Genomic DNA, 14,158 nt, shown 5'->3' on the forward strand with positions numbered 1-14,158 from the left:
TCAGGTCCGTCCGCCCGTCAAGCTCAAACAAAACAAAAACAGTTTTTGTTTTTATCTACTTGACATTCTGCTCTTATCGCGACTAGCTACCGTCCGGGAGCATACCACGTAATTGAAGAGGAGTACCTAGCTTGCTTCACTTGGCAAGACAGTGTACATGAATCTTTAACTTTCAGTCTGTCCACACAGAATAATACATAGTAACAAACAAACAAGCAAAAACGGTCCTAATCCAACACCTAAAAAAAGCAAGCCAGCAATTAGGGAAGAGGCTTTTCTTGACGCTGTCTCTTTTTTGACACAGCCCCCGCCAATGACATCCCCACGTGGGCGAAGCCATTTGCTTTGCCGGGGGGGATTTTGTTTTTTTTTTTCTGGTTTTTGACCCATCCCTCAAACTGTCGATGCGTTTTGATGGCGTTTTGCAACTGGTGGTTCTTTGTGGTGTACCTTACTACAGTAGGTAGCGGATCGTCCTCTTTTTTTTTTTTTTTTTTTTTTTCTCAGCAAAGATCCCCATTCCTGTTTTCTGTGCCCGACGCGCGTTTTAGTAATGTGAGTAATGTGGGTGGGTATTCGCTACAGCCATTTCCGCAGCGGAGAACCCTTGAGGAAATGTCTCTTTTTGTGCCTAGTCTGCTAGCTTCATGCGCGTGTTTGCGCCTCCACTGGTTACGCTTGAACTTGAACAGGGTTTCGGCATCCAGAATAAACGGCACGATTGACAGTGGGCTATCTTCTTTTGCGTAGTGCTAGGCTCTAGCTGCTTGCTTCTTTTATTCGACAAGGTTTCCGTCTGTCCCCCGGCAGGGGAAAGCGGATTCTTTGCTTGTGGCATGTGATGTTTGGATAAAATTGCCCGTCCAGGGCAAACGCTTGGCTTGCGCCTCTCTCGTCACAGCTCTGGGCTCAGTGGAAGGGGGATGGGACATTTCTTTGCCCATCCCATCCCATCCACTTTTATTTTATTATTATTTTATCTTTTTGGTTCTATATCTTTGTCTTTTATCTATTTTATCGTTTTATTTTTTATTTACTTTCGTTACCAGTCAGTCTAGCCGGCCGCCCGCACCTTAAGATGAATGTCACTCAAGGGGACAACTCTAGCAAGTCAGCTGAGAGTACCATCCCCTTGTCATGACATCCCTCTTTGGGAAGTCTACTGTCCAAGACCTGTTGCATAAAGAGCTGCCATCTCATCCCACTTCCCTTCCCTCGTTCTCTTGTCTGTCTACATTCTCAAACCACGCTTCTCATTCTTGCTCGCCTACCTTCTTATCTCACAGGTCATCATCAGTCTGGACATCAAATACCACCACTCGTCTTGACAACCCCGCCAATATATACGGGAGTCTACAAGGAAATATAGCCACAACAAAGAAAGCACACACACACACACGCACGCTCACACATATCATCAAGATGTCTTTCGCAAACACCAGCCCTCTTACCGGCTTCCTTCAGCTGGCCCCGGCTACCTCCAACTCATACCCTCAAGTTCAGAGGTCACAGCAGCCCAAGACTGAGGCCGAGCCCGCAGCCGCCGCCGCCGCCGTCCCGGCAGAGTCCAACGCCGCCACAGCCAGCCCTCAGCCTGTCCAGCGCCGCAGCTCGAGCCTGAGCAGCAGTAGCAGCAACGACGGTATGCGCTTCCTCAAGCTCGGTCCCGTCCACTGGGGAGAGCACATGGAGGACCACCAGGGTGACTTTGCTGTCGAGTAAAGTCTACATCTGAAGCATACCTGACGCTTCTGTTGTAATGAATTCTCTGGGTCTATCTATTTTTTTATTTTTTTCACTTTCCTCTTTTTTATCTTCCTTGGTACACTGGTGTTGTGCAGGCGCTCTATCTTGGTCAAAAAGCGGAACAAGACAGAGGAATGGATTGGATTGGATGGACGAATCTTTTGTTTGGAAATACCACCACAGCTACGATTTACAATCATGACGAGAGCAAATCTCAAAAAGAAATTCAAAAAATACCCTCTTAATGATGCCTTTTTTTCGTCACCATCAGTCCCCCACAGCATGCCACGTCGGAAAGGAACAAAAAACGCCAAAAATCCCACTCTGCATGCTTACGGCAGTACACCGCTGTCCTCATGACAAGCGAATATGTGCATTGCATTTGCCCAAGATCGCGATTTATAAAACTGCCCAATGCCTATTACGGGTTTCCGCACAAGCAACCACACACGCACGCACACACACACACACACACACAAAAATAAATATGTACCCGAATCTCTTGAACTTCTTTTTTGTTTTTTTCTCTTTTGTTTCTCTGACCGGCTTCCGGAATTGTCGGCCATACACCCTCAGAGAATGATCTAGTGTGGGGGGAAAGAGAAATAGTCAAGGAGGGGTTTATACCGTAATCCCCTAAGCCCGCCATGTTATCTGATAGGGGCGTCAAGAAACAAACAAGAAGCGCGAATGTGGCTTGCTCGGAAAAGGGTCCGTGTCGCGCTCCTTCAGTCCTGATAAAATGCTGCATAGTAGCTATGAATTCTCACTCCATATCAATTGTTATTATTATTATTATTATTATTTTATCTTTTCATTGCGCAACTTTCTCTGTGTTCCCCCCCCCCCCCCCCATTATGTTTTCTTTTTTTAAACGAATGCCTTGCCCTTCCTTCATGGATGGGCCTGTTTTCTCCGGCAAAAGTCCATAAACGCCGTACATTACTCCCGTAACCAGCCTTAGCCCCCAAATACACTTCTTCTCCGTAGCAACCATCACCTTGTTTATAACACCGTGGGAGTGAAAAAAAAAGATGGGATGATAAACTGACGACTTCCCGGGCTGGACGGAAAGGACCCGGAGGACATCTTTCTCATCCGTACGTCCGGCGCCGATGATACTTTATGAGGAGACAAATGAAATATGTATAGGCCGAGGCAAGCCGATCAGCAGTTTTTTTCGTTCCTCAATCTGCATCAGGCGACCAACCATACCAAAAGGGGTGGCATCGCCAAAAGGGAAACAATTGAGGGGTCCCCCCCTTTAACCTGCGATGCGTGCATGAGGGTGGACGTACGGAAAGTCAAATCTAGATAACTACAGTACGTACTATATAGTATACCAAGTAGTAACCGCATGGTAGAGTACCTATCTGCATGTGCCTAGAGGTTGGGTACGGCCTTGGCAGTAAGCGGCAGCAAAAGGACCAAACCTTCGGAGCTTGGGACGTATAATCTGACATGTAACCAAACAGAAAATAATAAAAGAAGCAAGGTCCACCCCTTTCCCCCTTCAATTCTCAGGGCCAAGGCGTGTCTCAAAACGAGAAAACGTCATCTTTTTTTCAGGATTACCATAACCGGAATCCGTGAGAGAAAGCATTGGACAGGATGGCATTTTGCGAGGCCGCGTCTATGGGTTGTAAAAATGGTTAGCCGACCTTTCCCTGCATATTCCCAATAACGGCCTTTCCGGTATGTCCCGCGAACATCCATTCTGGGTTGTAGTTCGCCTTGGTATAGGCACGCGACAAAATACATGGCACTGAAACAGACAATGCCGAGGCAGAGAGATCTTTTGAAGATCTCGATGTTCTTTGCTTGGGCATGGGTTCCCCTCTTTTCCACCATTTCCGCTCGCTTCTATTGTAGGTCCCTGGTTGCGAAAAAAAAAGCTCTGTGATCTCGTCAAGTTTGGTTCCTTGGTCAGTGATCGTATATCATGAAGTATCGATTCGTAATAAAACCCGGATCCGAGGATGCCTCTGCATAGCTGCCTTAAATGACATTGACCTAGACCGGGTTGTCAATCATCAAGTACAGTATGAACGAACAATACGTAGTCATGATATATCTGAAATTCCGCAGGTTTATCCTGCCTGCCGCCCTCCATTGAGACTTTGATGGTTCCAGGAAAAACAAAAATCTGCAATTAGATGTTCCACCATTTCGCATCTTCGCCTTTGAACTTGCGCAGCATGACATTGAGATTCAGCTCAGTCCAGCCAGGAGCTGTGAAAGCAACAGTCGCAGGCGATCCTTTGCTTGAGTGACACGAGATATCGTCGTGCAAATCATCATGGCAGGTCGTATCGTCATCCCGCACACACCCACTACCAGGCTTGTGGGCTTGGCTATCGTGAAACTGACACCAGAGAGGCGAATGCTCCTTCTGCGGAACGCTAGCACGGGCGACGGTGAGGTCAGGATCATTGAGCAGCCTGAGAACTGCAAGAAAAGCCTCATTGCTACCGAGGATCTTCTCACTCCTCTTCAAGCTTTTCTGCACAGGACCAGCACTGCCCATCGCAACGCTGCTCGACTGCCATGATACGGATGGACTAGGAATCATATTTCGAGAAACCTGATCGTTGAACCTCACCTCGAGCCAGCGCAGCGACCCCCGTAGAATAAGATCCTGAAGCGCGGGGACGACCTCGTCCCCAAGAGACCCTCCGAACCTCTGCACGATCAGAACCAACTTCCGGATCTTGAAGCGCGCCTCGCTGCCCATCAGGTTACGGCAAGGCGTCCGGGTGCTGATTGAGCGGCAGTCGACGTCATCGTCGCTGTCGCTCGGGTAGCCGTGGTTGCGGCCCAGCTCTTTTGGTTCCGGCTTGGGGATGGTGAAGCTGGCAGACAGTGCGTTTTCTTTTGCCGATCGCCTCGTCTTCACGTTGGCATAAAAGACGTTTTCGGTGTAGAATATGGCCTCGGCCTCATCTGCAAGTTTGCTATTTGATAGCAAGAGCGACAGCGGCAAGACGGTTTGGCCGTGGTGTCCATCAAGATTTGCGCCAGCCACGTTGGCGTCTCCTTCACGCGGAGGCGCTCGAACGAAACTCCCGTTACTGCCAATGCTGACACCGTGAGGATGCGCGAGCAGAAGCTTCAGGATTTTATTGCGCAGTTCCCCGGGCAAGTCGAAGAATCGATGGAATGATGCTGCACAAGCTGCGTTGTTGATATCGTTGGTTGGCGATGCTTGCGTCATGAATAACTTTGGTAGTCTATATAAGGTGGGGAGTAGAGTTTGAATGGGGCGTGAATATCACGGGAAAGCGGGAGATGGCAAGGAAAAAGAATGTTATCGTAAAGTACGACTTAGTCCGTATTAACATATCAAAATTTCCTTGTTAGGGTTCCCCGCGTGCCTCATCGTGAATGTCATGACAAACCGAGATGATCAAAGGTAGGTAGACACCTTTAGTTCAGTCAACTGGATAGCCTGGAGGAATTATGTAAGCAGACCCCGTGATGTCTGGTTCTATAGCTTCAGTTGTCGTCGAGATTGGTATAGATGTCCAACAAGAAAACGATAGCAACAGTGACATGGGATTCAAGACGGATGTCGACTTTACAATAGAAGGCCCCATATACATCGAGCGTCTGAAATATGCTGAACATTATACATGGATTGGTACAGGAGTAGATAAGAGTTACATACAGTTGATGCGTGCAGGCGTCCAGCCAGTTTTGCCAGCACCCAGCACACCAAGGGGACTTGCAGCAACAAGTTGATCCCCAGAACCGTAAAGCGCCAGATTGGTTGACCGTTGTCTTGAGGTCAAAAATCCTGCTTTAAATCGCCAACGACTCCTCCAGGTTATGACACCCTGCACAGGACTACACCGCCCAGGCGCTTGTCCAGCGCTTCCCTAACCTCCAAGACACCGGCCCGCGTGCTGACGAACAACGTCTCTCCCAAGTAAAGCCCCTTGATGTACCCGCTCGGGAACCCCCTCGCGATCTTTTCGAGCCCCTCGAGCTCGCAGTGGACCAGGCGACTCGGTTTGCTGACGACCTGAAGCTGGCTCATGACGGGCTTGTTCTCCCAGTACTTGAGGCCCAGCCACAGGCGGCGGCTCGAAACGTTTGCGGTCGTCACGGGCTCCGTCTCGAAGGTGAGAAGGGCCTCGGGCGGAGGCGGATGTGGCCCGGCCCGTGTGACGGACGAGATGAGACCGGCTCGGTGAAGCGCCAAGGCCAGGTTAAGGTTGTATTTCGTGTTTGCCACCGATGTCAGACCTAGTCGCGCCTTGGAGGCGTTTTGCAGGTGAGAGCACATGTGTGCTATGTTGAGAATACCCATTTTGGCGGTTTTTGAGGTTTTTTGTTTATGAGTTGCGTCTGGGAGCCGTCGAGGTTCGGTTGGCGCTGCTCGTCCGCCGGGCAGTCGTTGCCGGTAGCTCACTCCAGCTCTGTCGACTGAGCTAGTTAAAAATCGGTTCGGGTGCGCAGCTTTACGGCCGGCCTGGTATATAGATTCGGAAAAGATCGAATCCAATACTCCGTTCAACTCTGGATGAAGCAAAGATTTTGGTCAGTCATGAGGCTGCAAAATCAAGGCCCCAAGCAGGAATTGAAGTGACAAGGCGACACCTTACCAGCCGACAGGGGTATCTTTGGTTATATCAAGCAAGTAGGCCTCGAGGGCATTCGCGTGTAAGCCTCTGTGGCGTTCCCTCTTGAGGCAAAAAAGAGTCGATTTTCCTATCGTTGATAATTCTCGAGACGCCAATGCGCGTGCTGCCAAAATTTCCATTCAACCCAAGCCTACACGCAGCAGGGGTGGGCCACAAAGAACTCCACCGGAGCCGGCCCCACATTAGCTTCGGAGCATCGGCGGGCAAAGCAGCAAAACGAATTGTGACAGTTGATTGGCAAGACGTCGATTGCGCCCTGGACCAGGGCGGGGCTTTTAAGCGCCCAGTAAACCACTTGGCTTGCATGGTGTGACGATTTTCCCCTCCATACGTCCATCTTTTGACTTGCTTCCCGTTCCATACAGGACTGTCAGACACGGAAGATTGGCCCTCGTACAGTCATCACATGGGCGAGTCCCCGTCCCCCGATGCCGTTGCAGTGGTAGCAGCTAGTGCTGATATGCCGCAGCATCCAGGGTAGTAGCATGCCTTTGGGGTTACAAAATAAATAACCGGTCCCGGGAGGTTGTTTGCCATTCATTTTTGTTCCTTTGTCGGCGCCCCTCTTCTACTTTGCGCTCCTGTAGTTTTGCGACAGGACTTTTTGTTCGTTGTCTTGCAAGTAGCAAGTTTGTTTATTCTCAGCTGCTTTTGACTGAAAAGGAAGACTAGCGACCCGGATACCTACCGAGGCGCATTGCCAGAGCTATCCGCATTATTACCTCTCGCCGACCTACATATACACTAGTTTTCGGGGCAGTTCGCTACCTCAGCACCAAGTGGCGCAATGGCTTGCCGGCCAGGAGAGGAAAACGTTGCGACGTTGTAAGTGATATTTTAGCGAATAACTCGGATCAAGCAGAAGACCGAGAGAACCCCTCTCCGCTAGGCAATTTGTTATCCATCTGCTGGCCTATGCTGGCCTATGCTGGCCCATTACCCAAGGGCTTCCCCAAAGCTGATCTTGCAATGTCAGGTTCGGCGACGTGCACTATTTCTACGGCTCACCATCCACAGATCCTCCTCACCATCGCTTCGACAAGGGATCATATGTCTACCTCTTTGAGAACGCAGCCGAGAGACGCGCGCGGATCGAAATAGCAAACCACCCGGGGACCGAGGCCCAAGATGCCTTTGATGGTGGTAAGGCTGTGGTGCCTACGTGAAATGCTACCCCCGATCTGCGTGTCGCATATTAACAAACCCCGGGCGTTGTTATGCAGTTCTCGACAGTGTACAAGTTCGGTACTCTTACAAGCAGCAGTGTGTAGTCGGCATGACGATAGGCCACGTGCCGAACCACGAAGAGTGGCACCTGCCGTGGTACGACCCGCGCAACGAGACAAAGTACCACTACAAGCTTCACTCGCTGGACGTATACTTTTGGACGCAGGCCGACGCCTTGCAGTTCGTCAACGGCGTCCGCCGCGTGCTGCCACAACAGCAGGTCGAGGTCCTCGACGAGCCCGCACCCCCACCCCGTCAGTTCCAGCCGCCGCCGTCGGCAGCGGACACAAGCGGCTTGGTGCAGAAGCTGGAGAATGCCGCCATCTCCACCGAGGCTGGCACGGAGCGCGCAGGAAGCGGCGCCAGCGGCGGCGCGTTGTCCTTTGCCCCGCCGCCCATGTCGGCCGTTTCCGGCGCCAACAGCGACAACCCGCCGTCGTCATCGTCGCTCCCGCCTCCCCCTCCGCCCCAGAACTTTGCCCCGATGGCTTACAACCCGGCGGCACCAGCGGCGCCCGAAGCCATACGCCACAGGGAAAAGACGCCGCCGCCGCCCGACGGAGGGCTCAACCCCCTGCAGCAGACCCTTGCCTATGACGCCGGCACCCCGTTCTCCCCAGGGCTGGCGCCGAGCGGCATGTCGGGCCCGCTGAGCCCGGCCATCCCACCCCCTCAATTTGGACAGGTCCCCGGCGCACCCAGTTTCCCCGGCCCACCTCAACCGCAGGGCGTCTCCAGTCCCGGCATGGCTCCCGCCGGCTTCGGCCAACACCCTCACCCGGGCCTGTCTAGGGCACACACCGTGCCGGTGCAGTCCTTCGGGACCCCCCTAGCCAGCCCCTACGGATCCGCGTTCCCGGGCAGCCCGGGCTTCCCGCCGAATCAGCAAATGAGCCACCCGTCCCTGCCGCAGACCCAGAACCCGACACCTCCCGCTCCGGGCACGCCCGGGTTGCCTCCTCCACCGCCGCCGCCGGCGTCGGCCCCGCTCACGTCCAAGGCCACGGCGGGCATGGTTCCGATGGACTACTCGATCCATCAGCAGGCCTACCGGCCCGACGAGGGCGAGATGGAGCACAAGACCAAATTCAAGTCGGACAGGGAAACCAGGAAGCTGGAAAGCAGCGCCTACCGGTTGGAAAAGGGCGTCACGGGCATGTTTAAGAAGTTTGAGAAGAAGTTTGGATAGACAATCGGGTGAGGGCTTTGTCTCGTGTGGTCCGTTCGCTGCAAGCAGACTTTGCTGTAGGATCGCTGTAAGGGTTGGCTAGCGAGCAGTAGTAATTTTAGTAGCGGGGAAATTATCAGTATAGTATGTTTTTAACAAGACACGACAATCATGTTTCTTTGCAACCCGGAAAGCCCCCGGAAAGCCGGACCTCAAGTGTTCCTTGTTAGCGCTATTTCCAGCTGGGACTATTCTAGCAGTGTTTTAGTTATACCTAGAACCAGACTTGGGCCTAAATCTACCTAGAACTAGAACTAGAACTGGTCTGGAAACGATGTCGACTTTTCTATGGCTCTTGTTTTGATGTGATCCTGCCAGATGCAAAAATTGTACTCGTGTGTTTATTTCCTGTTCGCTACTCTCCTTAATACCATCCTCACATGCTTGTATGGCTATAACAACATTAAGAGACGCCCCAAAATAGATCCAATAATAGCCGCCCAGACTGTTCCCCATAACACGAAGCAATGGAAGGAATCGTGGACCATCCCGCATGCCTTTCATTCCTCGTTATAGCACCGCAACCACCCCCCATTCCTTTCCCGTCCCCACCGCCTGCGTTATATTTTTACACTTCCGTTGGCCCTTTTTTTCAAGGCTTGGATTTTATACAAAAGATGGGTAGCCAGCTATACATTCTTTCGTGTCTCGGCTCAGAGTCTTTCAAGGATTATATTGTTTTGTTCCACGCGGCAGATCCTCAGAATTGACGGCGGGGCGATGTTGCCGTTGAAGGCTCGATGACGATCTGAGGCACGGATTGCAGATTTATGCTGGGCAGCTGCGGCGTGCTGCGGTTGCTGTTATTTGGGCTCCCGCTTCCACGCCCATTTGATGCCAGGTCCGGGCTGCTGTGCGTCGAGCCGGGTCCCCTCGACGCCAGGAGGTCAGCCACGTGTCGTGACATGCGGTGGTAGTCCGGATTTCGGACCGGACCGGTATATTCTGGGGGCGGCTCGTGGAGTGGTGTGTTACGTCCCGAGGGTAGACTGTGCACCGAAGCGGAGGCACCGTCGGAGATGTTTATCTCTTCATAATCCGGAGGCAAGGTACCCCCCTCGCCAAGGTCCGCCTCTGCTGCGTCGATCAGCTCCGGACTCGAGCCGGCATGCGACATGCGGCGTGGGGTTACTGTGGGGGTCACCGAACGAGACGATGCACGCGATATCGTGGAACCTCCAGTTGGGAACCCAGGCGACACAGGTCGGCTGCGAGCCGTGTCGATGCTGAGCTCTGAGCCGCTCCGCTGCCTCCCCTGTGAAGAGAGCGTGCGGGCGGAGAGGCTCGTGGGGGGTCGGGATGATACTGCGATGCTGGCGGCGTCACTCAGCAGTCCGGTGCGTTCGCTCTCGTGGCTGTTGGCGCGGGCTCTGGTTCCGTCGTGTCGCACCTCGCCAATGCCGGCATAGCTGACAGCGCTTACGGCGCGCTGACGGGCCAGTTTGGTTTGCTCCTGTATTACACGCAGCGCCTCGATCTCCTCCGTGTTCTGGGCCCGGGCTTCCCGTTGCTCGTGGCGGATAGCGCGCATGGCCACTGCGTCGTTGGCGTTGCGAGCCTGTTCGCGACGGGCATACCTCTCCTCGCGCTCCGCTAGTTGCCGCCGCCTCGCCTGGCGGATCTGGAAGAGGGCATCCATCTCTTCGTCTCGCATGGCCTCTTCCTGCTCGGCTGTAGGCATCTCTACCACCACGTCGATGCCGTCACGCTCGCCCGCCACTCCCAGCACCTCCTCTCCATCATTGGCCTTGGTTCGGTACGCCGGTAGGGTCATGATCGACCTCACCGAGGCATGACGGTCGACAGCCGCAGTGGCTCCGGGAGATGACCGCATCGGCTCTCTACTATCCTGACTGTTCGTATTGCCGCCGGCTGTGGGTGATCCGTTGCGCGATGCACCTCCCCATCTATTATCGCTTCCTGCGGCGGGCCGCTGGTAGTTCAAATTCGAGGGCGTCCATCGGGTCCATAAACCTTTTAGGAACGGAGTCGGGATGTATTTTGGCTCGGGGTGTCTTGCGCGCACACTTCGGATGAGGATCCATAATACGCCCAGCACAACAATGCCGCAGATGATTGCCGCAACAATCTACAAGAAATCATTGTTTTTCTAGGTCAGCAAAGCTACATGGCGATTTACGACCAATCGCGGATAGTTGTAGGGATATTAGCATACATATGCAGTTGAACCATTGAGACTATGGTCGTCTTGGTTTGCTTGCGCCCTTTTGATATGCATCTTCCCTGGTGCGGCGACTGGATCGCTGGGAAAGTCTCGGTCAGATATGGCTGAAAGACTCCTGGGTATTCTTAACAGCATTTTGTGGCTGGTAATATTTATGTGTGTGTTGGTGATTCTTCCAAATACAAGCGCGGTTGTGATGGTATGTATTCCTTGCAGGAAGCGCCGGGGGCGACTAAGCAAGGGAGCTGTTGAACAAGAGACGAAGAGAATGGATCAGGATTGAATTGGTTGACTATTTTGCATCATAGGCAGTACAAGCGCAGGTGTCTGATATGAAGGAATCGGTCCCGACGACAAACGTAGGCGAACTGGTCGGATCTGCGGTGGCCCGTTGAGGCAGTGTTTGCCTTGAAGACGCGAGCGAGCGTGGTAGGTTCGGTAAGCTGTGTGTGCGTGTGTGTACTAGGCAATAGCGGAATTATCGTGGGTGACAGGCTGGGCAGCAACGCAAGAGAGGCACAAGAGCAACAAGAAAATTAGAGGCTAGACGTAGAGAAATGCAGCAAAACCAGGACAAAAAGAAACTGTAAAAGGGGTTCAAAAGTGAGGCAATGAGTACGAAAGTGAAGAACGAGGGTTCAATGAGGATAAACAAGAATAATAAAAAAATAAAAGACAACCTGAGCTGACCTGCCGTATCAAAGGCGGCAAGGCTCAACTCATCCGCAGCAAGCAGCACACACACCGTAGCGCAGCACTCGAACTGGACTTGGATTTGTCCCCAGACAAGCCCGCCCGGAACGGAGCAGAAAAGATGGCAGAGAACGAGGCGATGCCCGCAGTCGTGTCGTGCAGCGCCCCAAGGTGACAAGGTGGGTGCGGGTGGGGAAGGTGGCTCCGAATTGATCAACGGCACAGCAAATTGAACGAATGAGGGTTTGCGTTCGGTGGCCAAGAGCGCAGGGGTACTGCTGACGTTTGGCATAAGCTACCTAACTTTGGCAACTTTGGCGAGTTTTGGTTGATTTGCGATTCTTTTATTTTGTCTTCCCCTTGCAGCCCTGGCAAGGCGAGCGAAGCGAAGCCAAAGTACGTACGCACGCGGGCGGTAAAGAAAGAGGGAATACTGCGTAATATACTAACGCACACATTTTAGGAGGTCTTCAGTGGGGTGGTTGGATTACATAGGTTGTCAAGCGCTTATCCTGAGTTTCTGACGGGTATTGACTACTGCGCAAGGTACTTTTGGCCGTGTTTGCACCTGGAATTAATTAGTCTGGACCCCACTATCAATCAGCAACTCCTCACTAAATTATTAGCACTTCTATTTTGCGGTTGCCTGGCCCCAACTGGGACCTGTCAGACGTCCAGTCGGTACGGTTTGTCGCCAATGAGAAACAATGAATCGTATCTTGACATACCTACCTAGATACCTAACCACTCAAGGTTTCGGACAACGGGATTTGACATATGTATGAGTTATGGATGTCAGTCTTGTTAGTCTAATAACTTATACAGGGAAACTTTGGACCGTTGTCAACCCCTTTTTCGCTTTTTTTTCCCCCCTGATGACGGTTTGCAAAGGGAATGCAGGCTTGGCAGGGAAACTCGCAGCAAAAAGGTGCCCACCATTCTGAATCACGATCAGCGAATTTGGAGACTGTTTGTTATTGGATGGATTGTCAAATATTATCATGCTATGCCCTCAACCTGTAGATTGCAATTTTGTCAATCAATTCATCATCCATAAAACACAAGTACTGACACAGGCAACCGTCATAGCTCGTACCATAGCCCCGACTAGCACGTAAACCGGAATTAGACTGGACTAGGCCACCAAGGCAACAAAAACTGTACATAGGCGCCTACAAGATAAAGCCTAGGAAAATCCCCGAATGGCACCGCCACCAGCCCCCACGAAGGACCATGGACGCTACCGGAAGAACGCAACCACGTGACTGACAGCAACAGCATTCGATCTGATCGCTGCAGCGGTTTACTATGGTATCGTGCGAAAAAATCCCTCCCCTGTCACCGTACGTCAATGCGAGTATGCGTGGGCCTTCACCAACTTAACTATTCGCGGGGAGCTTCAAATACCTGAATTTTTTAATTTTTTTTCGCAAAAAATATTACCAAAAGCCGGAAATACCTATAAGGCCCACACCATTAAGCAACTGTGCCATGGTAGGGATTTGTACCCCTACCACCATACCGTAGTAAAACCTCTATCCTGAAATGCATGGACCTTCCCTGGGTTTCCCCAATTTCGATAATAGGGCGGACCTCACTCAGTAAGGCCAAAACCTTGGTGTCATATTTGTACTATGGTATGCAACAACACTCAAGTTGATGTGTTCAAGCTCCATCCACCTAACCGACCCTGCATCCCGTTATTGTTTTTGTTCACCACTAGAACTAGAGCTTACTTTGTAATAGAAAACTCAGCGGCCATTTCGCCTTCGGCTGACAAGCTGGGCTTGTACCTGGGGGCTGTTTATTATGGGCCCCTTGGACAAGTCCGATAACAAACAGCCCCCAAGTAGGTAATTGGGCCAAGAAAAATAATGGCTGACATTTACGAAGTATAAACTGGTCTAGTTGCATCAGAGTTTTCTGAAAACAGACTCTTATTGCTCCATTCTACCAATACAAGAGGTTACTTTTTGCAGTACAAACATTGGGGACCATTTCTTATCCACCCTATTCCAACCACCCTGGCCACCAACACAAGCCCATGTGACACGTCAAATTATGCTCTTGATTCCATGCTCAGCCTGGACCCTCTTTGCATCTCAGGCCCTAAGGTTTTCGGGGTGCAGATTCGGACTCATACCACCCCGGATAGTAGTATGGTGGCTGTTGCGGTGGCGGCTGCTGGGGCGGAGGAGAAGAATCCTCCCTGGCATCTGCGGAGGCGTCTGGCCCGAGCCCGTCGGTGCTTTTTGTAGGAGCAGAGGTGTTGCCAGCTCTGGTGGCGTCCTCGGAGGAGGCGGTCGCTCCTGGAGGCTTGGTGGTTTGTTGGCACTGACACGACATGTTGCTTGAAGTTTTTCTGGGTGATAATGGTTGATAGGCTGTTAACGATGTTGCGGATCTGGGATAAGAGACGAGATGTCTCCATTA

The 14,158-nt window shown here is 52.0% G+C and overlaps 6 protein-coding genes across 6 annotated transcripts; 2 read left to right on the plus strand and 4 right to left on the minus strand.

Annotated features, from left to right (window-relative positions):
- The first annotated feature begins 692 nt into the window (after nt 1-692).
- Nucleotides 693-2,024, plus strand: MGG_04654 (uncharacterized protein). Its single transcript, XM_003713598.1, has one exon. The coding sequence runs from the start codon at nt 1,138-1,140 to the stop codon at nt 1,720-1,722; it is 585 nt and encodes a 194-aa protein (XP_003713646.1). The 5' UTR covers nt 693-1,137; the 3' UTR covers nt 1,723-2,024.
- A 2,205-nt stretch (nt 2,025-4,229) lies between these two features.
- Nucleotides 4,230-4,960, minus strand: MGG_11378 (uncharacterized protein; the record flags this gene model as incomplete). The annotated part of the gene is made up of 2 exons (XM_003713599.1): nt 4,230-4,307; nt 4,349-4,960. The coding sequence occupies 2 exons, from the start codon at nt 4,958-4,960 to the stop codon at nt 4,230-4,232; spliced, it is 690 nt and encodes a 229-aa protein (XP_003713647.1).
- A 325-nt stretch (nt 4,961-5,285) lies between these two features.
- Nucleotides 5,286-6,580, minus strand: MGG_11377 (mitochondrial 37S ribosomal protein S8). The gene is made up of 2 exons (XM_003713600.1): nt 6,354-6,580; nt 5,286-6,267 (listed from the first exon to the last, which is right to left on the minus strand). Exon 2 carries the CDS (start codon nt 6,056-6,058, stop codon nt 5,573-5,575), a length of 486 nt encoding a protein of 161 aa, XP_003713648.1. The 5' UTR covers nt 6,059-6,267; nt 6,354-6,580; the 3' UTR covers nt 5,286-5,572.
- Nucleotides 6,581-6,736: 156 nt separating this feature from the next.
- Nucleotides 6,737-9,139, plus strand: MGG_04655 (uncharacterized protein). Its single transcript, XM_003713601.1, has 3 exons — nt 6,737-7,217; nt 7,369-7,535; nt 7,616-9,139. The coding sequence occupies exons 1-3, from the start codon at nt 7,180-7,182 to the stop codon at nt 8,806-8,808; spliced, it is 1,398 nt and encodes a 465-aa protein (XP_003713649.1). The 5' UTR covers nt 6,737-7,179; the 3' UTR covers nt 8,809-9,139.
- On the minus strand, nt 8,993-11,833 carry MGG_04656 (uncharacterized protein). Its single transcript, XM_003713602.1, has 2 exons — nt 11,024-11,833; nt 8,993-10,936 (listed from the first exon to the last, which is right to left on the minus strand). Exons 1-2 carry the CDS (start codon nt 11,165-11,167, stop codon nt 9,548-9,550), a joined length of 1,533 nt encoding a protein of 510 aa, XP_003713650.1. The 5' UTR covers nt 11,168-11,833; the 3' UTR covers nt 8,993-9,547.
- A 2,001-nt stretch (nt 11,834-13,834) lies between these two features.
- Nucleotides 13,835-14,140, minus strand: MGG_15551 (uncharacterized protein; the record flags this gene model as incomplete). The annotated part of the gene is made up of 1 exon (XM_003713603.1): nt 13,835-14,140. The coding sequence occupies exon 1, from the start codon at nt 14,069-14,071 to the stop codon at nt 13,835-13,837; it is 237 nt and encodes a 78-aa protein (XP_003713651.1). The 5' UTR covers nt 14,072-14,140.
- Between the last annotated feature and the right edge of the window lie 18 nt (nt 14,141-14,158).

The sequence above is a fragment of the Pyricularia oryzae genome, chromosome 2 (genome assembly GCF_000002495.2).
Source record: "Pyricularia oryzae 70-15 chromosome 2, whole genome shotgun sequence".
In the NCBI taxonomy this organism is placed as follows: Eukaryota; Fungi; Ascomycota; class Sordariomycetes; order Magnaporthales; family Pyriculariaceae; genus Pyricularia; species Pyricularia oryzae.